Source organism: Protopterus annectens, chromosome 9.part0 (genome assembly GCF_019279795.1).
Source record: "Protopterus annectens isolate FY-2018-M chromosome 9.part0, PAN1.0, whole genome shotgun sequence".
Classification (NCBI taxonomy): domain Eukaryota; kingdom Metazoa; phylum Chordata; order Ceratodontiformes; family Protopteridae; genus Protopterus; species Protopterus annectens.
This window is the reverse complement of record NC_056743.1, coordinates 675,424,341-675,452,017: the sequence shown is the minus strand read 5'-3', so window position 1 is coordinate 675,452,017 and position 27,677 is coordinate 675,424,341. Positions and strand designations below refer to the sequence as shown.

Genomic DNA, 27,677 nt, shown 5'->3' with positions numbered 1-27,677 from the left:
TTCTTCTATGTGGCAAACCTCATCACAAAAGGGTTCTCATCCAGGAAAAAAAAAAAAGAGGTCTTTGTTCCCCTCTACTCGGCACTCATTAGTCCCATTAGAGTTCAACACCCCTTTTGAAATGTACCTCACAAGACATCTGCAGCAGCTGGAAAGGCCACAGAAGTACCTCACAAAGAAGATTACTGGCCTCAAACAGATGCCCTACACTGACCATCTTAAAAAACTCCAGCTTTACTCTGTAGCATATCGCCTACTCCGAGAAGATCTCTGCCTAACATATAAAGCTATGTTAATCCCAGAGCTGTTGGACATGCTACACAAAGAAATCCCAATTCCTCAGAGCTACACGCTCTAGGGACCTAAACCTTGTCACCACAATAAACAGGACATGCTGGAGGGACACACTGGAACAAGCTACCCATCTATGTCAAGCAAAGTTCCTCATTAGCACTCCAAGAAAAATCTTGATGAGTGAAATGGAAATAGGAAATACACCCCGGGGATCACTTCTGTGGCTCTGCTCGACAGGGGCACAAGAAATTAACTTTCTTGGGTGGCGTAAGCCAGGGAACCTTGTTGGCTAGGCTTACTTGGGCCGAAAACCAAGTACCTACCTATGGCAATCTGGTGCTTGCCAACATCACTGCAGGAGTGTGGTAAAGATTTAGGGATCTCTGCAGTCAGTACATATCTTCCGTCCATGTAATTCATGTTTTTTTTTTTTTTTTTTTTTTTTTTTTTAGAGCTAATCTGCTGTTCAGCATACACACTAGCAGGAAATGGGGACTGCTGTACATCCAAGCATGTCACCATTGTACTGTACACAGCTGTACCACGGATTAGCCTGTTGGGACTTAATAGAACTTCAATGGTGCTGCCTTGCTGAATTTCATACGGCTAAGAGGGTGTAGTTTGCATAGGTACTCGGCATTAAGTACAATACCTACATAATGAGATGGCTATATACAAATCATCAAAAGCTTTGTATGGAGGTATACAGAGTATCAAGCACTTCCCAATGAGTGCTGGATAGGTATCTGGACACGTCCAGTGAGAATGACCGTCACAACAACTAAAGGGCATGTGGGATAATGCAGCCACAAAGACGACAATATCACTTATACTAGCCATTAAATAAAATTATGGTTGCAAGAAAATATTTACAAAGCTGCAAAAAAACTTAGCTTGGCTTAAGCAATACATTTTAACAAAGAAAATGTTAACAGAGTTGGGGAACTGCCTATGAGTCTCTTTCCTCTCAGATCCTCTTTGCTATTAATTTTTAAAGTCCTGTTTGACAGCTCATTGCTGTTTAAACTGCTTAGAAAAAAAAGAAGGAGCTAGAAATTTTTATTTCCTTTAAAAAAGCAATGTTGAAAAATATTACATTACTCCTTGAATCAGCTTTCCCCCTTCATCACACTTTTTAATACCTCAGCTGCAAAAGGTTCAAATAGAACTTCCTTATCTAAGAGAGAATTTGAAATTTAAATCTTATCATCATCAGGAAGATTTTGAGAATGAAGCCAAGCCAGCTTCCTCAACACTGACCCAGAACGGGCAGCTCTGCAGACAGAATCAGCAACATCACAAACCCAATTTAAAATATGTTTAGTAACAGGAAAAGCATGTGTTACAGTTTCATTCAAAGATTTTTTTTATCGCGCAAGAAAAGTTAACCATTAACTTCTGCATGTTCTCAAAAGATGAAAAAAAAAAAAAAAAAAACTTTAGCACATGACACTGACATTTCAGAATTCTGAATTTTACGAGATGAATACATTTTCTTCCTCAACTTGTCTTCTGCTTTCCTATCCTTATCAGAGGGAACAGAGACAACAAAAGTAAACTCTTTAGCCAAAGCAGTTTTGAAAAAAAGTAATCACTTCTGGGTCTGCTTTAGGATTATAAAACAAATACTTATGACTCTGTGGTACACTGTATAACCTGTCAGACTTTCCAGAGGCAAGAGGTTGACTATTAGCTGAACTGGAAATAGTTAGGAAAACATTATCCAAGACAAACACAAGGGGAACACAGCTGCAGATTTAGGCATATCTAACTGTAACAAATCATAAAACTTTTTCTGTGCCATAAGAATTTGATTCTATTCCAAATTAAAAACCTCTTTCATATTAGATAACGTCTCAGAAAAGTATAAATCTTTACAAGGGTAAATTTTAAATGAAAGTTATGTACTTACCATAACGTTATATCCATGTGGTCTGATTTTTGTTCAGTTCAAACATATGGGTTGTCAGATCCAACCAGGTATGACCTTGGCACCGACTTCAAAGCTTCTTCAGACCCAGAGCACTGACTCCTCCCCTATCCATAATTCCCTGAAATTAGTTGTTCAGATCGAGTTTGATCTCATCTGAGTGACTATGCCAATACCTCCAGCACCCTCTCTGTCCCTGCCCAAGTAGCTGACACACACACACACACACTCTGAGAACTGATTTACATACACACACATACCTGGGAAAGGTTGGCACAGGTTTACTAGCCATGACCCCTTCTGCCCAGACTACAAAGTAGTTTTCACTGCCACCAGCCACTACTTATCAGCTACTTTAAGGCCCTTAGCAAAGGGTGTCTAATCTTACTGTGTAATGTTACAATTAATCCAAATGGTAGTTTTACCAAGAGCAAGGCTATTAGAAGTGGCCTGCACAGTGTCACTACACAGATATGCAAGTACTTTAAGAGCTTAAATATTTTTAGACAGACCAGCCACAACTGAAAGGTTTAAATATATTTAACAATAAAAGAACAAGTAAATACTCGGTAAATAAAAACAGTAACTTCAGAGTTCAAAATCACAGGAAACATTTAAAACAACATCGCAGGACAGTCTCAAAGAAAAAAAAAACATCTAAATTAAGCTCAGCTATATTCCTGACTATATCTAAAAGAAACTACTGCACTCTAGTTAACTTACTTACAGAACCAGGCAAGACAGATGTGGTGAGTGGGTTTTCCAGCTGATCCTGTCAGGTCAAAGACAAAATACAAAAATGCTCTACCTCTCGCACACAGTTCTTAATATCTGAAATACTGCTGCTAGGATACTTGCAGCATGACATATCATTTCTTGTCATCTAACTATCCCAGGTTCAAAACCATTGATTTTAGCATCTACCTGCAAAAACACAAAGACCTTAGCTCTTTTGGCTAATGGCGAAGTCGTAAAATAATTTACATTCCTCCACATTTGAAGACAATACAAAAAACTTCTAGTTCTAGACATTATGTCTCATGCTGCACTGAAACTTAAAGATAACATCTCTTTTATGGCATAGTTATAAAATGATTTAATTCCAACTATTTTTCTGAATGTTTGCAAGTTAACCTTCTGTGTGCCAGTTCCCACTGTTAAAACATATACATTTACACAATTACAATAGTTTATATATATTTCTGTTCTTTTCAGTAGGATACACTGTGGATACATCTTTAAGCTCAGTACTGTGCAAACCATTTTCATACACACGTCTGTACCAGCAGTTTGATATACACATAACATACAGTTCTAATTCATTTATAACACAAGCATACGACTCATATTGACATTCACAACTGACATATAATCATTTACAAAATTCCAGACAGAAGTGTGACAGAGGGAGATACTGCCAGCACAGCTATCTAAATCATGTTAATGTTCACAAATAACATACAATTATTTATAAAATTCCAGATAGCTGGGCTGGCAGTACTTCCTTTTGTGACACAAGCTATTCAACCTGTTGAGGAATAGTGGGTAAAGTCTCACAGTACTGTAAACAGACAGTGAACACAAGTCCACTCAATCATCTCGAAGCTATAGGTAATAATCTGGAAGGAGGCAGGAGAGAGGCAGTTTAAACTGGATGAAAATTAGACAATGTGGATCTAACATTACGGCACGTACATAACTTTTGTTTCCAATGTTGCCTATTTTCATTCACTGCAAACGAATGGGACAGAATCCCAAGCTGTGAAACTGGGTGGTATCAAGGACATTGCCGAGTATGGTGGAACCAAAGGAGGAACTTGATTGGAATTGAGTGTCCAGCTTATACAGGGACCCAAAGGTGAGTACCATGGCCCAAGTGGTCACAGCACAAATGTTATCAATGGATAATCCTCGGTGAAAAGCTGTAGAAGTGGAAACTGCCCTAGTTGAATGAGCTTTTGGTTTACTTGGCAAGCATACATTCTTATTATTAAAGACAAAAGAGCTACAACAGGACAGCCATCTGGAGAAAGTAACCTTAGTGACAGCCTTCTCTAACACTGGTTTAGAAAATGAAATGTACAACAGATAGAATATGAGCTGTCTGTGGACATCTGCCATATGCAACAAGTATTCTCCTTTGTTTGAATATCTGAGGAAAAATGCAGGGAAGTTTATGGACCGAGTTAGATTTACTTTGGATGCCACCTTAGGAATAAATGACCCATTAGTTCTAAGGGAACCTCTATCTCTGTGAAATACTAGAAATGGAGGCTTACATGAAAGAGTCTGTAACTCTGAGATTAGTCTTACTGTTGTCACTGCCACTAATGCTGGTGAGTTGGTCTTAGCAGAAAGGTACCTTTCAGGAAAACTTTGGGAATTTTCAATGAAGCTTCTGGAATGCATTTATGTCCAACATGAAAATTTGAAACTGCTGCTAAGTGAACACTGACGGTGGCAAAACTGGAACCTTTATCAAACAGATCAGATAAAAATTCTAGTATGAATGGAACAGGTGCTGAAAAAGGGTCCAGGCCTTTAGAGAAGGCCCAAATCAAAAATCTCTTCCATTTACTCTGGTAAATTTTTCTACTGGACAGTTTCTGAGAAGCCGAAAAAATATTAATTACTGCAGGGAAAAGCCTCACATCTCTGGCTATGCTTAAAATTGGAGGAACCATGGGGATAACTTCATGGATTTCTGGTCTAGAGGAGGCAATCTGGAAGGACAGATCAGCAGGTTTGGATAATGATCCAACATCTAAGTAGAGGTCATAGGTAGGAGAACCATGTCTATTGGGGCCAAAAGAGAGCAATGAGGATAATCCTGGCCTTTCACTGTCTTGTTTTCTGTATGAATTTGTTCATTAGGTGCAAAGGATGGATGGCATACAGGAGGCTGGGGGCCAAGTGTGGACCACAGTGTCACTTGATACGGTTATTGTGGAGGGATCAGGGCAAAATATCTAAAAACAAACGCAGCAGATAAGATGCAAAAAAATCACAGCAAGGTTGTCCCCAGCGACTGAATACTAAACTCATCACTGTAGGACTGAGGGACTACTTGTGAGGCATCAGGACCATTCTGCTCAATTTGTCTGCTAGTATATTGGACAACCTCAGGATGTATGTTGCTGTCAGGAAGCATTATGGAGACACTGTCTGCTGCCAAACTCTCAAGGCCTCTCAATATAGAGAATAAGAACATGTCCCCCCTTGCTTGTTGATGTAACATACCAACTGCATGTTTTAGGTTCTGAAACTGAAATACTAGGAGGATCACCCTCAACTCCAACAAACTGATGTGAGGCTTGACCTCTATTGACAACCATGTACCTTGGACCATTCTCCCTTCAAAGTGTCCCCCCACCCTAGAAATCAACGATTCCCTCTAGAAAAGATGACCCTTGGTTACAGTTGGGATCATTACTCACCAAGCAATGTGTTATTTGCAGACCTGGTTACAGTTGGGATCGTTACTCACCAAGCAATGTGTTATTTGCAGACCTGAGAAATTTGAATCTTTAATGTAAAAGGTAGATGGACTGAGACCAGTGTACTGCTAAAGTCCACTGCAGTACTCTAATATAATATCTGGCTAGGGGACCATTAGAATTGTGGATGCCATGAGGCCTGAAATATGCAGAACTAACCTCACTGGTGGTGATGTATTGCTTATAAGGCAAAGTGACAGAATTCTGGGCTGCGGAAGACTGATTATCTGCAAAGCAGACTGGTATCTAAGTGGCATCCTATATAGTCTATGCTCTGTTTTAGAGTCACTCAACATTTTGGTAGGCTTACAGTTATTCCTAAGTCCATTAACAACTGGAGAACCTGTTCCAGGTGTCGTAGTAGATGCTTGGAGGTAGCAGTTAGAAGACAGTTGTCAAGGTATGGGAAGACTTGGATCCCAGCAAGTGCAGGTGTGCTACTACCACTGTCAAGATTTTGGTGAACACCATGAGGGCTGTGTTGAGACCAAATGGCACTGCCCAGAATTGATAGACTGACTGACTGTCAGCCAGCAACAGAGAAATCTCCTCAAGTGCTTTTCTATTTTGACATGATAGTAGGCATCCTTGAGATCTATACAGCAAATCCAATCATCCTTCCTCAGGAGAGGTAAAATGGACTGAACTGTGACCAACTGGTCTGTTTCACAAATTGGTTTAGGTAATTAAGATCCAAAAACAGGTCCGAGGTCTCCCATTTTCTTTGATGGTAAAAATAATCTTGAATATACTCAAGAGTCTAAGTGGTCATGGGGGACCAGAAGAATGGCTCTTTTCAAGCAGCTGGAACATCAGGAGCTTTTTTCTTTTTAAGAAATGGAAAGAAAAAGGGAATTGAATAGCCTGTGGATATTATCTATAGCACCTATGAATCTGAAGTTATTCTGCATCAGGCTTGAGTATGCAAAGACAGATGGGGCTGATAAGTTTTTTCAGTAAAAAGACCACAAAAGCCCTAGTTATGCAATCTGCCTCTGCCACTAAGGTGATATTCAAAGTTGTGGTAGGAACTCTGCGATTAACTGAACCGCCACTTCTTTCCCAATCTCTAGTTCCTAGAGAAAGATCTTTGCAGGATTGAGAAGCAGACTCCCATGCACAGATAGAGTCTTACTACCCTGTTGACTACTGGTGAATGTGTCTTTAGCCTTAGGTCCAAATAAGATTGAAACATCATAACGGGCGTTGACAAAGGACTACTTAAAGCCTTCCCCAAAGACGCATCCATGTGTGCATACCTCTCAACCACTTAGCAAAAAAAGTCTGGACAAAGTCTAAAATGATGGGGTGGGGCAGATTTTAAATATTGCAGTTACAAACTTCGAAAGTTGATAGAATAATATGTTTTGCATTAGTATGAATTTTCTGAAGGATGTGGAGTCTTAAATGTGCATGTTGGTCATTATTTAAGGATTTCAATCCTCAGCTATTTGCCAGAAAGGTACAGATTTTAGGAGGAACACACCAAAGATACAAGGCAAAAATCTGGACATTATGCGAAAATCTGTACAGTTAAGAGGTATACATGTGTGCTGGTGCATGGTAATGCCGGTACCTGCTGCTCTAGCTGTGGCATCAGCTGCACTGGAGAGCAAGCACATGGCCATATTCCAGGAGAACTGCAGGGTAGAAAGCTGGAAGTCTACTGTTTTTTAAACCTCTATAGGCAATATCCCCAAGAGGGACTTGGTGAGCTCTTCAGACAAGTCTCTCTGGAATTTGGTTAAATGAGCCAAATAATTTGGTGATCTACAGGTGAAAGTTCCTGATGCACAAGCCTGCTCCCAAATCTGTCCATCACCCCAGAAGCTCTGTTAGGAGGATGGACAGAGAAACTCTCTAGCAATACTTCTTTTGTACTTGCAGCTGCTACCACCATATCATCTACTGGTGGACCCTTACTCCAGTGGTTCTTGTCCTTAAAACACAGGGAAACTGCAATCCACTTGTTTTGGGGATGGGCTCCTCATCAGGGTCCTTCCATGCCTGTTGAGCTATAAGGTTAATAAGGGGTCAACAGGATGGTACCATCCAGGACAATATTGGTCCAGAACCAAAGGCTTCCAAGAACACTTACTCATCAGGTGAAGGTCTTGAATTGATAAAACAGAGAGGGGGTTGGTCATCCCAAGAATATCGTCAAAGGTGACATCTTCAGAGAGGGAGCGAGGGGTACCCACCCCTTCCTCTAAGTCAGTATCTTCAGTGAATGACTCTGGGGAGAAGTCTAAGTGCTTCGATTTGCACATCCACTTTCTGTGAACACCTTCTGGAGGAGCAGCAGAAGGTTCAGAATCGGAAGGGGAAATGACAAAGTAGATTTCCTCGGAAGCCCTCTGGACTGACTGTCCCTGTCCAACAAGATAATGAGGAGACCCTGGCTGGGGTTTGGGTGGAGCCATACTGGTTGGAAGCATTTTTAGCTTTGGCGCTTGCCAAAACCCTTTCAAAGGCCTTGAAGGCCAAAGCTGCCACTGGCAATGAGGATATCCTCTGATCCAAGGAAGGAAGGGAACCCTCAACACCAACAACCCCCCCCCCCGGCCCAAAGTCGATCTCAGATCCAAGTTGTCTAGAGCTGCAGCCTCAAGAGACAGGGGAGGCTCCAAGAGTCTCAGTGTTGACTCAACACCCCTCCTCCCCAGAACTTGGTCCTGAAGCTGCAGCTCAGAGTTTCTTCTCTATCAGAGGGCATGAATGTTAAGATAAACAATCAGTTGGTATTAAAGTTATCAGTAGCTCTGGTGTCAACAAAGGTGCTCTGGTTCCAGTTGGCTCCAATAACAATGGACCCGAGGAACAGGTTAGTATTGATTCAATCCTCCATTACATCCTACCTTACAACTGTTTTGAAAAATTCTGTGAGAAAAGATCGAAATAAATTGGTTCAGTAGCAATGATTTACATCAGGTGTTAATACAACTAGGGATGAGCTTAGTTTGATGAACAAACTAGTTAAAAATCATGAAGCCAGACAAAAGGGGTGGTGTAGTATTAATGGATACCACTGATTATTCAACTACAATATATAATATCCTTAATAATGAGCTCTAATACAACAAGGTGTCCAAGGACGAGGTTAACATTTCTTACTCTAAACCTCATTTGATCCTAAAAGATTTGTTTGATCAAGGAGATGTTGAATACAAAAACATTTTTTTAAGATGACCATCCCTTGGTGGCCACATTTGGTATCCCAAAAATTCACAAGAGTGTTGATGAGCCCACCCCCAATCACCCAATAGTGGCTGCAGCTAGATCCAAAACTCATCCATTAGCTGTGTACAGAGACAGTAATCTAAAGCATTTTTTAAAGAATTATCGCTATATCTTAAAGGATTCATGGGATTTTTTAAGGAAAATCAAACAAACTTTTCAATGAAGAGTGGCTTATGGTCACAATTGATTTAGTGGACCTTTTTTTCCTACAGACTTCACAATATAGGAATTACTTGGTTTGAGAAGCATTTGGAAAAAGTGATACCCTGCATGACAGAGAAATAAACAACTTAACTGATCTTATGGACATGGTTCTCTACAACAAATTCTTCTATTTTGAGGGGGGAATATTGCAAACAGATAACAGGAGTAGCTATGGGAGCAGAGTCTGCATCACTGTATGCTAATATTGTGCTTCGGTACTCAGAATAGAATTCTGTATTTAACTCTGATTATATGCTTTGTATAAGCAGTTTATTCAAAATGCAGGCAGCTAACCTTTAAGGGTGTTATTGATACAATTGTATGAATTTTGTTTTATAGTAAAGTTTTTATTTACTATTATTTAAATGGCATAAGATAGACTTGTGCGAGTTTGTTATGTAATGTATTTTAAAATACTTAAAAAATCTTTTTTCTTCAATGTATTCATAATTTTAATAGGTAATTAATGAGCCTACTGGATTTAAGAACATCACATGACTGACTGTAACTGATGGTGTGTGGTTAATATTTACAGCATCCTCCAACTCTTTCCTCCCTATTTCTATCTTCTTTTCATATTCTTTATTCTTTTTTTTTTTCGTGTGTGTGTGTAGATACACACACACACACACACACACACATATACATACATACACACATACTGTATACACATTTCATCTATAGCCATCATTTTTTTCTTGTTTATGTTTTAACTGCCTTTTTTTCTTCATAACATTCAGTTTTCTCTCATATCTCAATTTGCTATCTAAAAATTGGGACACTTCTTTTTTCATTTTAAAATAATACGTTTTTGTCTACATAACAATAAATAAATCTGGGAAAGAATGGTTTTATATACTTTATTTCTAGTTCTTCAATACTTCCCGTTTCATTTTCTCTACTATTCTTTTACATTTTTTGCTTATGCTATATGTTTTCCTTCTTGTATTGCGATCTCTCTTTGTAATTTTTAACTTATTTTATATACAATCCACCACTTTGTCACACTGCCATAAAACTGCTTCATTGTCGTATGATCTTCCCAAAACTGCTGTCATTCCTTTTTAAATGCACTCCATTCCTACAAATCTTTCCTATAAGTCTTTTTAACACTTTTTCTTTTGTTATATTTTCATTCTCTCATGTTACTGCCCATACAGCTCTATGATCTGAAAACTTTGATTCTTTAATTCCATCTTTTCCTTCATGTCATCTGTAAACAAGATCTTATCAAGCTCTGTTTTAAGTAACACCCTCTTATGGGTACATTCTCATCCTTTACCTATTCTTAACGTACCATTATTTATACCTTTCTCTGTACAGCAGAGTCTGTATGTTCCTTTAAGAGCCATTCCAGTCAATGGGCATGTACATGTAAGCACTGAATACGTGCAAGCAAGAGTGCCATTTTGTAGTGAGCAGCCGAGATGCAAGCATGCATGTGTATAGTAGTCAAGTCAGTTAGTTTACAAGTTTAATGTTACCATTCTTCAACCCGATATGTTTGTGTGTAATAAAACTATTTAAATGAACACCCAGCCTCATCATGTTATTGAATATATACAAGATGAGCAACATGGTGTCAGAAAGGAATCTGCAAGACCATGAGGCAGGCAATTACAGTTGGAGGAATACACAGGAGTGGATCATCCCAGCTGAAATGACTCACAAACAGGTCAGAAAGACACATCCAGGTATTAAAACTCGCTTAAATGATTTTTTAACTCAACAAATATAAAATGAAGCATTAAAACTGTTCAGAACGACTTTGTTTGTTTGTGTCTTTCGGCTTTTTCCTGGTTAGGGGTCGCCACAGCGAAACTCCAGTCCGCTAATGATTGGCAGTAGATTTTTGACGTGCCGAGTTTGCCAGCCCTGACGCACAACCTTCAACACAGATACGCCCATTCACGCATGTCTCCACACAGAAGATGCTCTAGCTTGTGAGGCGACAACGCTACCGCAGCACCACCACCGACTTTCTAATTAAACGAAATGTTTGAAATTACGATATACTGATAAAAATACTCAAAATGCTTACAAAAGTGCTTGAAATAACTTCTGAATCACATAAAATGGATAAAAAAAGAGAACAACCTTATTTTTTCACTATGTGCATCTTTTTCATATTAACTAAAGCTATCCGACATATCAGAAGCGTGCAAAGGATTCACAAGTTTGTGCAGTATTACGGTACGGTTATTTCACAGAAAATGGTTGTTTCAAAGTGTTTATGTTACAGCTGAATATTTTTTTGAGTACCTGGTGTGTGTTTGTACATATTTACAAGGGCATTTTGTTGGCATGAAGGATTTTGCAGACATGGTCCACATATTCGATAATAATGTTGCTGAAAACTGGACAGTGAGCAAGACTAGGATATTTTCATACAGGCTGCTTTTTCAGACAAAGACATGTACAAAGGCATTTATTCTGCTTATTTTAGATGAATCAGAAGCCACTGAAAGGGAGAGTTCATTTATATATGCCATATAGTGATACCAGCTGAAACCCAGGAAAACCCCCGAGTGCTTAAAATGTAAATTTAGAGAAATGTGTAACCCCCAAACTAATATTACAATGGAAAAGCACATATTTTATACAAGAGATCAAAAGCCTGGTGAAACTTTAGGAGCATATATAACTGACTTGAGAAAAAAAAAGTAAAAACGTGCAGCTTTGGTGATTTAAGAGATGAGATAAAAGACATGCTTGTGTGTGGTATTAGAGACGATAGTGAGAAAGGCTTTTCTTTGAGATAGTAATTTAACTTTGAATAAAGCCATAGAGATTTGTCAAACATAGGAGCTCACAGAAAAGCACACAAATATGCTTACAAATGAGAAACGCATGCTTCCAGTACCTTCCAGTAATAAGTTGATAGTATGCAGCATGTGGTCAAAAGATACAAGCCTAAGGGTGTGGTTGCTTCAGTGAAACCCAGACCCTTTCTAGCAAATTCCTGGGCGGTTCCAGTAAAATCCAGAACATGCTCAGTGACGCAGAGGGGCGAGTCAGCAAAATCTGTGGCAAGCCTCATACTCAATTGTCATAACTAACTGTGGAGGTAGCCATGAGCCCAAAAGAGAAAAGTGCTCAGCTTTTGGTCAGCAGTGCCACACATGTGAAAAGTGGAATCATTTCAAAAGGGGCACATTATTTTATTAAAAGAGAGTATTCAAACAGGTAAATTGATCAACCAGAAAGCTGCAACTCTACTTTTTATGTTGATGGTGCGTCTGCGCTTGGTGAAACAGTCAATGCAGTAGATTTGTGGGCAAAGAATGAATATTTTGTACTGTTCTGATTAATGGGAGACATGTAGAGCTCACATTTGATACTGGTTCAAAGTGCAATGTTATGTCAGGAGAAATGTTTGCCAAAGTAAAAGTGCTGGTGATATAACTTGGTCCTGGTCAGAACAAACACCAAACAGCATTTGATGTCCTGAAACAGAGAATTGCCAGTCCACCCACTTTAAGATACTATGATGTTCACAAAACTGTCACGCTTTCTAGTGATAGCTTTGAAGTTTGGACTTGATGCAGTTATTCTTCAAGAGGGTAGACCAGTAGCCTATGCATCCTGAACCCTAACCCAAACTGAAATGCAGTATGCTCAAATAGAGAAAGAGCTCTTGGCAATTGTGTTTGCATGTTCGAAGTACCATGATTATATTTATGGTCAACCTTTTTAAATTGAGATTGACCACCAACCTTTGGTCACTATTTTGAAAAAGCCTACACACACAAATCCTGCAAGATTGCAAGGCATGAATGATGTTGAATTGCAAAAGTACAATGTTTCCCATAGAAGTGGAAAATGTGCACAGTGCATTTATATAGATGAATCAAGGTTCATCAAGCACCCTGAAACAGGGCGTCTATGGGAGATAAGGAATTCTGCTGATTGCAATACTAAGAATGTAGTGTATGTAGCTCACTGCACAACAGGTTTCCATTTCTATGTTGGCAAAACTAACCGTCACCTTAGGGAACGGATAAGGGATCACCTTTACTGCTCTAGAAAAGGGCACCTGTGTAGTGTTTTGGCTAAGCATACATTGGATAAGGGGGATGACCATATATTTTTATTTCAGGTTTTACACATTCAGAATGTCAGCAATAGGATGGGGGACAGTGTCAATACTACTGAAAATATGGAAGTAAAATGGATTTTGCGTTTAGGAGCACACAGAGGTTTGGGCTTGAATGATAATGTTCCATTGAAGCCAGTGCTAAAATCTAGAAGGTTAAAATAAATAATAATAATACTATCTTAAAAAGAGAAGACTACATAAACACATGCAGGGCTTTGGGTCAATATGACAGCATTTCCTGGGCTGTTTCTAACATAGATATCACTAAAGACAAGTATTTGTTGAGATGTATGTTTAAAGCACATGTATTTATTAGGTAGACAGCATGCGTATTTATTAGGCATAATATATGTATTCAATTACTGAGTGTGTACTGCTCATATTTTTATATAAATATATATATTTTTTATGCTTATACCCACACACACAAGCAGTTACTAAATGGGTAACATGAGTATATGCATTTATTCACTGACTTTTTATGTATTTTATTTATATTCATCCACATGTTCTTGTTTTCACATTTTGTGCATGTGTTTTTTAAACAGTGTTTTTCTGACTTCAGCAATTAACTAAGGGCAAAACGTAACCATAGTAATTAATTGATTGCCGAGTGCTGAATTAACGTTGAGTGGTAGGACTGGTTGTTCTAGTAATGAATTAAAGTATTTAAGTGCTGCTGCTGTTTGAATGAACTGTCTGATGAAGTAATGGTTACCATTGCGAAAGCGCTCACCATTTTGCATTAAAAAAGATTATTTTACTTTGTTGTGGTTCAGCTTCTTTATTCCAGCTACCTTCCCACTGGGCACCTGTGTTTCAACAGACTCTTATTCCAACTGATTAGAGATTAACCTACTTTCTAATCTGACGTCCAATATTGTCATTACTAAATTGAAGAGACTTTTTATGTTCATGGTAGTCTGCACAAAGTAATTTCTGACAATGGTGCACAGTTTACAAGCAAGAGTGGCCTTAGGTCAACTGGTGCCCTAGGCAAAAGGGCTACACGGTGCCCCCACACTTCACCTTGGTGCCCCCATCCTGGTCTGCCTACACCAAAGAAATACTGGAAAAACACCCCTGCTACAGTGGTGCCCTAGGCGGCTGCCTAGTTGGCCTATGCCTAAGGCCAGCTATGTTTACAAGTTAGCAGTTCAAGAGATTTGCTGAAACGTGGAACTTTGTTCATGTTACGAGTAGTCCTGAATACCCACAGTCAAATGACTTGGCAGAAAGCGCAGTTCAAAGTGCAAAACAGCTGTTGGAAAAATCTAAATGTGACAATACTGATGTTTTTCTAAATCTGCTTAATCTCAGAAACATACCTTGTGACAATCTTCTCGGTTTACCTGCCCAGAAGTTAATGTTGAGACAAACCAGAACCACATTGCCAATCAGTAAGAATCTGTTAGTTTCAAGTGCTAAAAACAACAAAGCAGTAAAAGCTCAACTCCTAAAGAAGCATTTGTCGCAAAAGTCTTACTATGATAAAACCAGCAAACCTCTGAATTTGTTAAAAGAAGGAGAGAGAGTGAAGATGCAGACAGCAAAAGGATTTGACCGAATGGGACTTGTGAAACATTTGTGTGAAGAACCGAGATCGTACATCATTCAGTCGCAAGGCATGGAATTCAGGAGGAATTGAAAACATTTACTACCAGTGTCTGAACCAGTGTTGCGACAATTTGCTTGTAACAAAGGCTCTAATTCTCAGAGTGATTTGTCCAATGTTCCTGTTCCAGAGAACATTTTTTGCCTGTTCCTGAAAGTATCCCCGAAAGCCCTCAAGTAGAACATTCCCCAGCGACTGTCCCTGTTGCTAAATCCAGTTCTAGTTATTAGATTATGAGGTCAGGTCATATCTCAAGACCTACTCTCAAATACACAGAAACCTGGAGATGATTGTTATTTCTGTATATTTGTATGCTCAAATGACGGTCATTGTTTATTTGCATGAGCAACTTCTCAAAGAGGGAGGATGCAAATGAGAGTGTGTATGTTCCTTTAAGAGCCATTCCAGTCAGTGGGCATGTGCATGTAAGTACTTAGCACGTACAAGCAAGAGTGCCATTTTGTAGTGAGCAGCCATGGTGTAAGTGTGCATGTGCATAGTAGTCAGTAAGTTAGTTTGTTTAAGTTTAATGTTACAGTACTCCATCCTGATGTGTTTGTGTGTAATAAACTTCTTAAAAGAACATCTGGCCTCATCGTCCTATTGAATACACACAAAATGAGCAACACTCTAATCAGATTTATATCTTGTGCTATTTTCCCTTTCTTCTTATAAATTTAGATTACTTTTTCAATAGTTGCACTGAAAATATATTGATTCTTGTAATATGCACAGTCATGTGGTTTGTGAGGAACATTAAAACACATTTGAAGTGTTAAGTAAACACAGTATGTGTGAAGAACTAAACACACTGCTGCAAAGTCATTTCCGATACGGTTCAGAAGAATGGTTGTCATATCCTGCATAACAATCCTTAACTGGCAGAAAAATAGCATATTGAAATAAAACCGAGTAGTATTCCTAGGAAAACAGATGTAGCACTCAGAAGTAAAGCTGGGCAGAAAATGAAAAGAATGGACAGTCTGTATCAAAGGCATTTTGTGTAGCTACTATAATGCCAGTTTTATAATCAATAGCATACTTGGACATTCATCCACACGTAATATCTGCCAGTAACCTGCAAGTTACAAGTCAAGCTAACAACAGTCAGTGAAAACAGACTGTTGTACTCTTTGCTACGTGAAGCATAGATTTTGGAGATAACTTCAAGGCATACAAATGTTATGATTTAGGCATAACATTATGACTTTCACTCTCAGCTTCAGCATTGCACCATAGGTTAATAAGTTGGTACTAGGCTATCGGCCCTAGGGCCTATACAAGCTTAGCCATAACAATTCCCTGGATATTTCTTCCCACAATATTTATTTCCCTGGACCCCTGTCTAGCAGGACGACTTGACGTGATCCCTGGGGTGAATTTCCTATCTCCCATCCAATCGTCAAAGTTCCTTTAGAAGAGGGCCAAGAAGGTGCTCTGCTTGACATGTATGGGCAGTCTATTCCAGAGTCTGGGGAGTCTCTGGGTCAGGAACTTATCCCTCCAGCATGTTTTGTTCATTGTGATGACAAGGTTTAGATCCCTGGAGTGTGTGGCTCTGAGGGATTGGGATTTCTTTAAATGGAGCATGTCCAACAGCTCAGGGTTTGACATGCCCCTGTATGTTAAGCAGAGATCACCTCTGAGTAGATGATATGCCAGAGTATTGCTGGAGTTTTTTTAGACTGTCAGCATAGGGCGTCTGTTTTAGGCCTGTGATTCTTTTAGTGAGATATTTCTGCGGCCTTTCCAGCTGTTGCAGATGTCTTGTGAGGTACATACCAAATGGGGCATTGTACTCTATAATGGGTCTAATGAGGGATGAGTACAGTGGGACAATGACCTCCTTTTTTCTGGATGAAAAGCCCTTAGTGATGAGGTGTACCACATAGAAGGATTTCCTGACTGTTATGGCGATGTGGTTATCGAAGGTGAGACCACTGTCCACCTATGTCCCCAAGTCTCTCATCACACTTTGTGTTTAGGTGTACTGCCACCTATGTGGTAATTCATGGGTACATGTTTTTTTCCCAAAGGGGATAACTATATATTTCTTGGAATTAAGCTTGAGCCCATGGCTCTGGCACCAAGCATCTGTTTCTGTAAGGCCTTTTGTAGAATATCCACATCATTTGGGGATTCAATAATGGCTCCCAGTTTGCAGTCATGTGCAAACTTTGTTAGCCAGAGTCCTTTAGTGTTGGCCTGTACTTCAGAGAAGTAGATGCCAAACAAGAGTGGTCCCAGGACTGAACCCTGAGGTACTCCACTTGTCACTTGTCTAGAGCTGGGGCTGGATTTGTAGTCATCTACTTTTACAGTCTGGGTTCTGTTAGTAAGTCAGTTGGCAACCCATCGAGTGACGCAGAAATTTATGCCCAGCTTAGTAAGTTTATCTATGATTCCAGAGTGGTGGATGGTGTTGAAGGCCTTGGCAAGGTCCAGATAGGCTGTGTGGACCGCCTTACCCTCGTCCACAGCTCTGGAGACTGATTCAAAGAAGTCAATCAGGTTCAGGAGACAAGCTCAGCCCTTCTTGAACCCAAACTCGGTGGGGTCCAGTGTTTGAAGGTGGATCCCCCCTTGTGGAGTGGGATAACTGTAACTGTGCGCCACTCAGTGGGCACGAAGCCTGAGGTGAGGTTATGATTAAACATGATACTTAGGTGAGGTGCCAGTTCATTTTATAGTTCATGTAGTACACAGCCCGGGATGCCGTCTGGTCCCATGGATGCTGTATTTTTAGCTTTGGAGAGTGCGGTTTCTACCTGTGTGGCCGTGATTACTGGAATTTGCCAATCTTTTGGTAGTGAGATGGGCCCTTTAGGGGGTGAAGTTTGCACTAAATCGATCTGCCAGTATATTGGCAATATCCTTGGGATCAGTATATTTAATGCCATTCTGTTGTAGCTCAGCAGATCTGAGCATTGCCATTTAGATTCTTGACATAACTATAGAATGCCTTGTGGTTGTCTTTGGAATCTTTGGCAATTTTATTTTCATAACTAGCTTTGGAGGACTTTATGAGGGATATCAGCTTCTTACTGAGGCTGGTAAGGGAGTTTTTTTGCATCCTGGGATTTTCCTCTTTTCTGCAACAGTTTCTTCCTTCTGTTGTATAATTTGTTTATGGCAGGAGACCACCAGATTTGCTTCCTTTTTTTGGAGGAGAGCGTCTTGGTTCTATCTGGGATGGCACAATTCATGCATGAGTGGATGTGCTTATACAGTGCCTTAGTGTAGGATTCAGATGGGTGTCATGAAGTTTGTCGCTTCTGACTTGAGTAGCATGAAGTTGGCTTTGGAGAAGTTTTTTTTTTTACAGAGGTTTCCGTACTGGGGGGGTGGGGTGGGATGTGGATGCCAAGGGTGATTTGCTTATGGTCAGATCTGACCAATGAGGGGATGACCACTGGTGTGGGGCATCTTTCTCCAATGTTGGTAATGATCAGGTCTACGATACTGGAGCCCCTGATGGGACAATGGATTAGTTGATCCAGGGCGTTGGAATTTATGAATTCCAAGAACCGTTGGGAAAAGGTGTTGGTACCCGAGTAGTTTTCCCAGTTAATGGCAGGGTAGTTAAAATCACCCAGTATTAGGGTGTTTGGATGTATGTTAATATTTTCCAGTATGTTTAAAAAGGTGTAGTGAGAATCTTGGAGCATGGTGGGGGATCTGTAGCAAGCTACAATTTGGATTGCAGGCTTACCTAGCGTTAATTGCACCTGGAGAATTTCAGATGCATTGTGTTGGGCAACTAACCTGGAGGTGTGAATATCCTTGGTGAATATGGACACTCCTCCACCTTTAGTGTTTCGGTCTTGGTTTGGTGGCCAAAAAGTGTGGTAAGAGTTGTACCTGGTATTGCAGGGGTGCTCTCTGGAGCCTTAAACCAGGTCTCAGTTACTGCACAGATATCGATGTTCTCCATTTTTAGGAGTGCCTCGAGAGAGTGCATTTTGAGATTTAGACTTCTAGCACTGAGTAGCATTACCTTCAGATTTTGCATGCTTGTATCTGTTACGGTGGTGGTTTTGTCCTTTGAACCTTGCCTAAAAAAGGCACTATAGAAGTGGCAAGAGCTTTAGCCAGTAACCTGAATCCCAGGTGCAAACCATCTCTGGCAAAGCATCGTGGTTTGTCGATCATGCCATCCCAGGCAGACAGATACTAGATCCTCTTTGAATGACACCAGAAGCTTAGCCAATTGTTGAAGTCAATCATTTTGTCCTTATACTTTAGTATCATTCTGCGCGAAGGCAGGATGCTACTCAGGGCTAGGGTCACACCTGCCTGGGCCACATGATCCGAGAGCTCTTCCATGTCTCTTTTCATGTAGTCCAGAGAGGTACGTCTCAAATCATTCACTCCAACATGGACAACGACAGAGTCATATTTCTACTTTTTGTGGAGTGACTTGAGTGCATGCATTATGTGGCGGATCCTGGCACCAGACAGGCAGCTGACTGTAATTTTCTTCATCAGTGTGCCTGACTATAAAGTCACCTATGACTAAAGTGTTGGATACGTTGTCTTGCCTTAGAGGCTGTTGTTGAGTAGCACACTGGTGTTGTGAGCTATGTATCACTTTGGTTGTGACTGGTGTTTGCGTTTCTGCTTCGGAGGTCCTTGTTGCTTGGGCAGGTTACTGTTAAGGGCTTCCGCATACGTGGGTTTAGTGTTGCTATGTGTGGGTGTTGATGGTGTGGGTTTAGAAGGGCTGTGTGTTTCCTGAGGTGTGGTGCAGGTGTTAACCTTATCCTCTTGACTGTCTAGCACAATCTTGGCTGGAGAGAGCTTTGCTTCCAGTTTGGCTATGTAAGTGCATCTCTCACAGGTTGTAGTGTTAGGAGGAGAGGGTTGTCTGTGTACACCAGACAGTTGCTGCATTGCCCCAGTATGCCCAGATTGACCAGGTGGACAGAAGAAATAACTGGAAGCTGACCCTTGGACATGCATTTTGTAAAGTACAAGAGCTGTTTTCACTTACCTTTGCAAGGTACTTTGCAATTATAGGCCGTTTAGTGCCTACGATTAACTTCTCCTTATTAACAAGGAGAGTTGAGTGCTTGTGTCATTTTAAGGCTTCCTAGTGCTTTCCAGCAGGTTCTAGAGCAAGTGCTAGTCACAGTGGCTCAGATTTTAGTGCTACTACTGAGAAACCACATACATTTAATATTTTTTTCTTCATAACATTAAAGAGATGCAGGACCTTAATAAATTAATAAATCATGCCTAGTCAAAGATATAGAGTTGTCTGAAATAATTCTAATCTGATAAGTCTGTGCTCCTTTCTTTGATCCACTGCTATGCTTTTTAATGTATGGAGATTACGAATTACGAACGGAGATGGACCTAACAACCGTAAATTTTACGGTAAGCATAATAATCCCCAGACAACGTCCATTAAGCATTTTAAACTGAGTAGAAGACTACCATTCTGCATAACACTCCCTGCACCATGCAACACCTACTATTCGTCACATTACAACTTTACTCCCAAAACATCTCACGTATCTTTACATTTTAAGTTTAACGTCATTGAGTTATGTCACGAGAAACGAACTGGGATCAAAGGCACTCAGACAGTGAATACAATACACTCAGACAATGAATACAACAACCAAACTATCTGTACTAATCGCTCCGCGTTTGCTTGTGTGCAACACTCAAATCACACCATCAAATTCGGAAATCAAGAAACAGAAAAATGCGCATGAAACAAATACGTACCTTGACATCTGGGAACATCGCCGCTTCAGTTAGGCTTAGAAAGCATACAAACACCATCAACAACCCCGCCGTTTCCTTCAGCAGTATTCTCGTGCCTCCTCCAAAATATGCTTGAGCCATAATACCTTGGATCCCCACAACGCTCCGGAATGCACGTAACCATCAAAAAACTAAAATGACTGTCTTAAATAAACATTGTATTTAGTGATCCAGCACCACATTCCTATACTCCTGCTGTATCTACCACTCTCATTTCCCACTGACAAGGCTACTTCCCGTTAGAGTTTGCTAAAGCATCAGTTGACACACGTCCAACCGATCATGTGATTTGTAATCCGTTTGCAATACTTAAAAACCTCCCTCTACCCTGTTTCTGGTCACGTGCCTTATCAGCTGCTCTGGGCACTACACACTGAAGAAAGGTGGCGGTAGTTCTCGCAGTGAATGTAGTTTGGTATATTGCAGATTAGAACGTGAGAAAACAGTCAAAAGAGATGGAGAAATCAATATACTACCACGGGTGTAGCTAGGCATACTCAGTGTACTCAACTACATTTTTTCTTAGCATATCTGTAAAATGTTATGGTCAAATATAACACAATGTTTGATATTTAAAAACACGTTACTATATATAGCTATATACAAAAATGCTTACTTAGTAGGGACGGCATGCCTCTGAACTGTACATATTTTGTCAGAACGTCCAGATTTTTGCCTCATATTTTTTGGTCTTTTCATAAGGTTGTGGTTTTCTGGCAAATTAATGCCACATCATTAAAGACTGAAGTTACAAATAATAGCCATTTGAGTTTCAGACTTCATACCCTTCAGAAAATGCATGCAAATGCAAAACCTGTTTCATCAACTTTCTAAGTTTGTAAGAGCAATATTTAAAAGTTGTCTCCATTTTGGGGCCTTTGTCCAACTTTTAATGGCTTTGTCCAGATTTCTTTCTCTAGGAGGTTGAGAGGTATGAGGGACTCACCTTTAAAATAGTCTTTTTTTGGCATAATTGTATCCTAGTGCCCCCCCCCCCTCCCCCCATGATGCACAGTAGCAAGGCCTGCCCAACACCCGGTGATGGGTATGTATATTACAGAATTGAAGTTATTATGAATAATCATCTGGTATTCGGTATGTTAGCTCAGGAAATAAATATTGAGCTAAATAAATTATTAAGTCAACATTGCTTTTTACATTCATTTCTTAAAAGTGAAGCTAAAAGAACAGCACTATAACTGGAACTTAAAGCTATCCAAGTACAGACTGTTCACTACAAAAGTAAATTGTGAATATTCATCGGGTATTAGGTATGTTACCTCAGGGGAAATAAATATTGAACTAAATAACAAAATATTGAAGTCAACATTGCTTTTAAACTCAGTTCTTAAAAATAATTCTAAAAAAGTCAATATTACACGTACTACTGCTGAAGCAACAGAACTATAACTGTTTACTTACAGCTGAAAGAAATGTACACCTCTAACTACTTTGTCTATTTAACAGTGAATATATATATATATATATATATATATATATATATATATATATATATATATATATCTATATGTGCATGGTCGCCACCCGCGGTAGAAGTGAAACTTTTGTAAGGAGGTGCGAAGGAAAGCAAATGGTACAGAACAGTATAAGCTCCTTTGCACTTCCTTACAGAAGTTTCACTTCTACCGCTCATGGCGACCAATTTTATTTCTGGATTTGTGTCTGGTTCTGGAAGTGAGAGGCCATGCTATATAATGGGTATGGGCATTGAGAATATTAATTAGCATCAAAATATGCTGCGCTACATACAAAAATACACCGAGAAAACTTATTAGGCTGTCTCTCCCACCTATCTTTCAGGGTAACAACATATTAAAGTTAAGCACCGTTAGCTAAAGTTACAATGCAAACAGGAGGCTATCAACCTATGATGTCACAAAAATAATAATATTAACCGTTACACTGAAGTCGAACACACAGTATATGTTATAAAACTAGTGTTAGGCATTACTGGGTATACTCCAGTGTGAAAAGGAGCACAGTCACCTTATGGATCATATTCACATATTACTTCACTGTTCGAGTTTTCAGTTTGCTAAAATAAAGCTATGGACTAGCCGAATTAATGCCAGTCATTGTCGTCGTCCCCCCCATTCATAACAAGTTGTACACTGGCAAAGGTGGTATGATAACAAATACTTCTCAGTCCTTTTGTTCACAACTTCTTCAGATACAACACAGTACCAAATAATCCTTTATTGCATATTTACAACACCATTTTCTTTTTTTCCAAACCAGCCAACGGTTCCTGGCAGTGGTTTTTGGTTGGTCTACAACTTGGGGCAACTTCACCTTAATCGCTGCATGTTGGGCAGCAAGCTAGAGTTGAAGGGTAGTTCAGAAGAAAAGTTTTTTTACACTCTGAGCTCTCTCACCATCTTATAAGAAGTTTCACTTCAAAAATGTATAACAGCACTATAACTGTAAACTGACACTACAGAAATACATATACAATTGTTGTCACTTACCTAAAGTCACATGAAAACTCCTTAACAAAATACGAGGAGAAATGAGGCACTGGACAATCATTCTTATGATGATCTCTGTTTAATATACTAAAAAACGGACAGGAATATGAGGTGCATATTTTCTAATACCTAACACAATCCTTCAGTAGGGTTAGGGTTAGGGTTTTTCCTTGTGTGGCAAGTGCTAAGACTAACCTGCATTTCAAAGGGCAGGATACATGCTTTTCAGCTATAAGGTGTGAAATGCTACTTTAGCCTGAAACATCCTGGGGAAAACAATGTGTTTTTTTAAAAGTGCACCTTCACTCCACCTTCTCTTAAAAAGATTCATTGCCCTAAGAGAAAAGGAAATGTCTTAGAACTTGCATTGAACACCTATACAATTTAATTCATTTAGCTCTGGAGCCTCTCAGTCTCAGGAGCAGTAACAAATCACGTGTACAGGGGCGATTTCCATATGTGTCAATCAACCAATATAACAGTAACAGTAAACTTTATTGTCATTTAGACTGCACATAAAAAATGCACAGTTGAATGAAATTTCATTTCTCCAAGCTCATATACACATAAACAAGCACATATACAACATAAACACAAATAAATGCACAAAAACACAACAACAGCATAGTCCAAGCCAACCGAAGGCACAGAAAGTTTTATCAATCATACACAGTTCATTCACGGTCACAGTGAGTACATCCGTCCACTCCCTCCACACTGCTACTAGCTTCATTTCAACATCCACAAAATCCAAAAGTCCCAGTCAGGCTCCTTCCAACCAACAGAACCTCAACTCCGGATTTAAACAGTCTGACATAGTTGGATCTTCCGCTACCTGCATCCATCACCACTGTCACCACCAGAAGGCCTGAACGGCCTCAACCAGTTTAGCGATCTCCCCATGATCTCCCACAATCTCTTCCATCCATGCTGCCATTGTCTCATCTCCAACACCAGCAACATCCTCAAGAACCAGTCCGGTCCCATCAACCAACAATATCCAATCCAATTCGCTCAGTAGACAAAAGCCAACTGCATCCAACCACCCAAATAGCTGCTACCAGCACAAATTTCCAAATGCAAACAATCCAATGATCCAACATACCATGGCTACAGACAAACCACACACCCGATGAAGTCAGAAAGGACTCCACAGACAGATGAAATTGCAACAAAATCCAAAATTTTAACAAAAAAAACATGTCGGGAGCCGGAGAGGCCGCTGCCATACAAGGTGCCGCCATCTTACTCATATTATTAGCCAATAACCTCAATGTATGCATGATGTCACTGTTAAATCTGCATGGCAGTCAATCATGCATCATTTGCATATGACATCATGGCCATTGGCATGTCAGCCACAAAGACCATGCCTACTTCTGCACAGTTTGACGGGGGGGGGGATACTACAATACTATTTTGCCCTTTTTTAATATGAATGCAAACAGTTTAAAATATTGTATCCCTTTTCAAAGTACATAGGGGAAATATTTTGAGAGCTGAGTACAGTTTTTAAAAAGATAGGGGCTGCAGTATGAGGCATGACTACAAAATATGTACTTCTTGCTACATCCCTGAATACTACTAATAGGTGTAATGCTCTTGAGCTTAGCAAAGGACATTGCATGCAAAATTTCCAGGATACGTTTACTGGAATATGGCTTTTGAATGTCCTTGACTTTTTTTATTTTTTCCTTTAAGTCTTTATGGATTCATTCAAGCCAATCCCACTGACCTGAATGAATCCATAAAGACTTAAAAGGAAAAAAAAAGAAAAAAGTCAGGGACATTCAGAAGCCATATAACTGAAACACTTGATATTCAAAGGGGTCATTTTCATATATCCCATGGGCCTCTATTACAGGAGGCTTAAGGTATTACAAACTGAAAACTCTAGCTCAGATAGGCTTTTCTTGTAGTTTTTGCTAACTGGTTTGTCTGTATGATCTTTTTACTCTTTGGTTAGGATGTAGTTACTGTTACGGTAATTCAGCAACTGTTCTTTTCCAAAAACCTGAGTGGCAATTAAGCCGCAAATACAGTGGTGCTACTGTTCTGTGTATTTTTCACTTGTTCCTAATTATCAGAGGTGCTTTTATTTTATATTTTTATATATAGATTTGTTAACTTGGTAGGTGGGTTGATCCAGCAACCTTTTTCAGCCATGACCACGGCCTGGGGCCATACCTCTCAAATGTCCAGATTTTTGCAGAATGTATACATTTTTGGTCCATTCCTCATAAAATGTTTGTTTTTTATGGAAAATCACTGATGATTGAAATCATAACTAAAGTCAGAAATTTGATTTTCTTGGCTGTAGATGATTGTCACTGTTGAAGTGGCACTCTGACCTCTTATGCAATAATGGGAAAAAGGGATGTGGGTGGATGGATGGATAGTCTTCAGAAAATTCATACTAATAAAACACCTGTTATTCTATCAACTTTCTATGTTTATACAAGCAATATTTAAAAAATTGTCCTAATTTTTTGGCCTTTGTACCTCATTATTTTTGGCTTTGTCCAAATTTCTTGTGCTAAGAGGTTGGGAGATATGCCTGGGGCACAGAAATAACAGATTTCACAAAGCAAAACGGTGCACTTTTTTCTACAAAAACTAGAATTTTGTAAACATTGACATAAATAAGGGACACACCTTGTTGAATATATTATATATTTCTTTTTTTTTCTTTTTCTATATTGTACATTTCAAAAGCAGGAGACCAGGATCCAATCCACACAAACAACATTTATTGAGCACTTTCATCTCTTGAATAGAAACTTCTTCAGAATAACACAGCATATTACCCAACAGCCTTATATATGCTATTCCAACAAATTAATCGTTATCATTAACTAATTAATAAAATAGTGCCCTGAAGGGACATAGAAACATTTAAAGAGCAACACACACACATATATATATATATATATATATATATATATATATATATATATTGCACTCACAGTAAAAAAGAAAAAATGCGATTAAAAACATATTGACAAATATATCCTATAATAAATTAAAAATAATCAAAGCAACAGATGTCAATATTTATGCATATGAAAGTATATATATATCTGTTGTTTATTAGCATCCTACCCTAATAGTAGGTATTGATGACCGTCATACTGAGCCTGAAAATAGAGCTGATGGATAATGCACTATTAAGACCTGGTGCTTCAGATGTATTTGTCCAAATTTGCCATCTAAGCTCAGCTATTTCTAGATAATTGTTGAGTGGCCCACCTCTTTCACCCATCCTAACCTGCTCAATAATAATGAATGAATCTGAACCAATGTCCTTCATTGGTTACTGTATGTCCTGCTAATGCATTTTTAACATCTTTTCTACTGATGCCATAGTAGTGTTGGTAAATTCTACTTCTAAATGCATTTTTATTATTAATAGTGCAGTATTCATCAGCTCTGTTCTCAGGCCCAAGGCACAATTTCTTATATGACAGTCATTGATACCTATTATTAGGGTAGGATGCTAATAAACAACAAATATACATATACTTTCATATGCCTAAATACTGACATCTGTTGCTTTGATTATTTTTAATTTATTATAGGGTATATTTAATTGTCAAGTATCTTTTATATGTTTTTAATAACATTTTTTCTTTTTTACTATGAGTACAATATATATATATATATATATATATATATATATATATATATATATATGTTGCTCTTTAAATGTTTCTATGTCCCTTCAGGACATTATTTTATTAATTAGTTACTGATGACACTAATTTGTTGGAATAGCATATATAAGGCTTTTGGGTAATATGCTGTGTTATTCTGAAGAAGTTTCCATTCAAGAGACGAAAGCGCTCAATAAACTTTGCTTGTGTGGATTGAATCCTAGTCTCCTGCTTTTTTGGATATTACAGTTTGTATGGAGCCTTCTTTTCATTATATTGTACATTTCTTAATTTAAACTTGGGTGGGGATTTAATAAAATCCATGTAGGAATAGTGTAAGTCCTACACGGAAGGTACCGTGGCTGTGTCTGCGGCTCCCCCTTGGCAGCGCGCCTTGCATATTAATGAAGGTGCACTATTGAGGGACAGCCATGTAACATGGTTAGAGATTCAGTATAGGGGGTGTGTTACAGTGTCTGGAGATGAGTAACACACCTCCTGCACTGTCAAAGAGCCGAACAGTCAGTGTATGGCACTCAAAATAAAATTTAAATAGTTTAATTTTTTGGTGTGTGTGTGTGTGTGTGTGTGTGTGTGTGTGTGTGTGTGTGTGCGTGTGCGTGTGTGTGTATGTTTGTGTAACATGACGCAGTGAGCAGCAATGGACATGTGCCAGACATCTAAAAATAGAAACTGGATGGATTCAATTATAAATGGAAAGGTCAAGTTTAAGCATAGCTGAGCAGGTTTGTGTGACGCTCTGCGGTGCTCAGTGTTGTTTAAACTAGTGGAGATATATATATATATATATATATATATATATATATATATATATATATATATATATGTATATATAAAAGTACAACAGCAATTCACAAGGC

At 39.1% G+C, this 27,677-nt stretch overlaps 1 protein-coding gene across 1 annotated transcript in view; it reads right to left on the bottom strand.

Annotated features, from left to right (window-relative positions):
- The window catches only part of NEU1 (neuraminidase 1), a 666,555-nt gene extending 645,641 nt beyond the window's left edge, over window positions 1-20,914 (bottom strand). Inside the window, exon 1 of the mRNA XM_044083272.1 lies at window positions 20,616-20,914. Coding sequence (XP_043939207.1) covers window positions 20,616-20,735 — 120 coding nt within the window. The 5' untranslated portion in view covers window positions 20,736-20,914. The remainder of the gene's footprint in view (window positions 1-20,615) is intronic.
- Window positions 20,915-27,677: the final 6,763 nt, after the last annotated feature.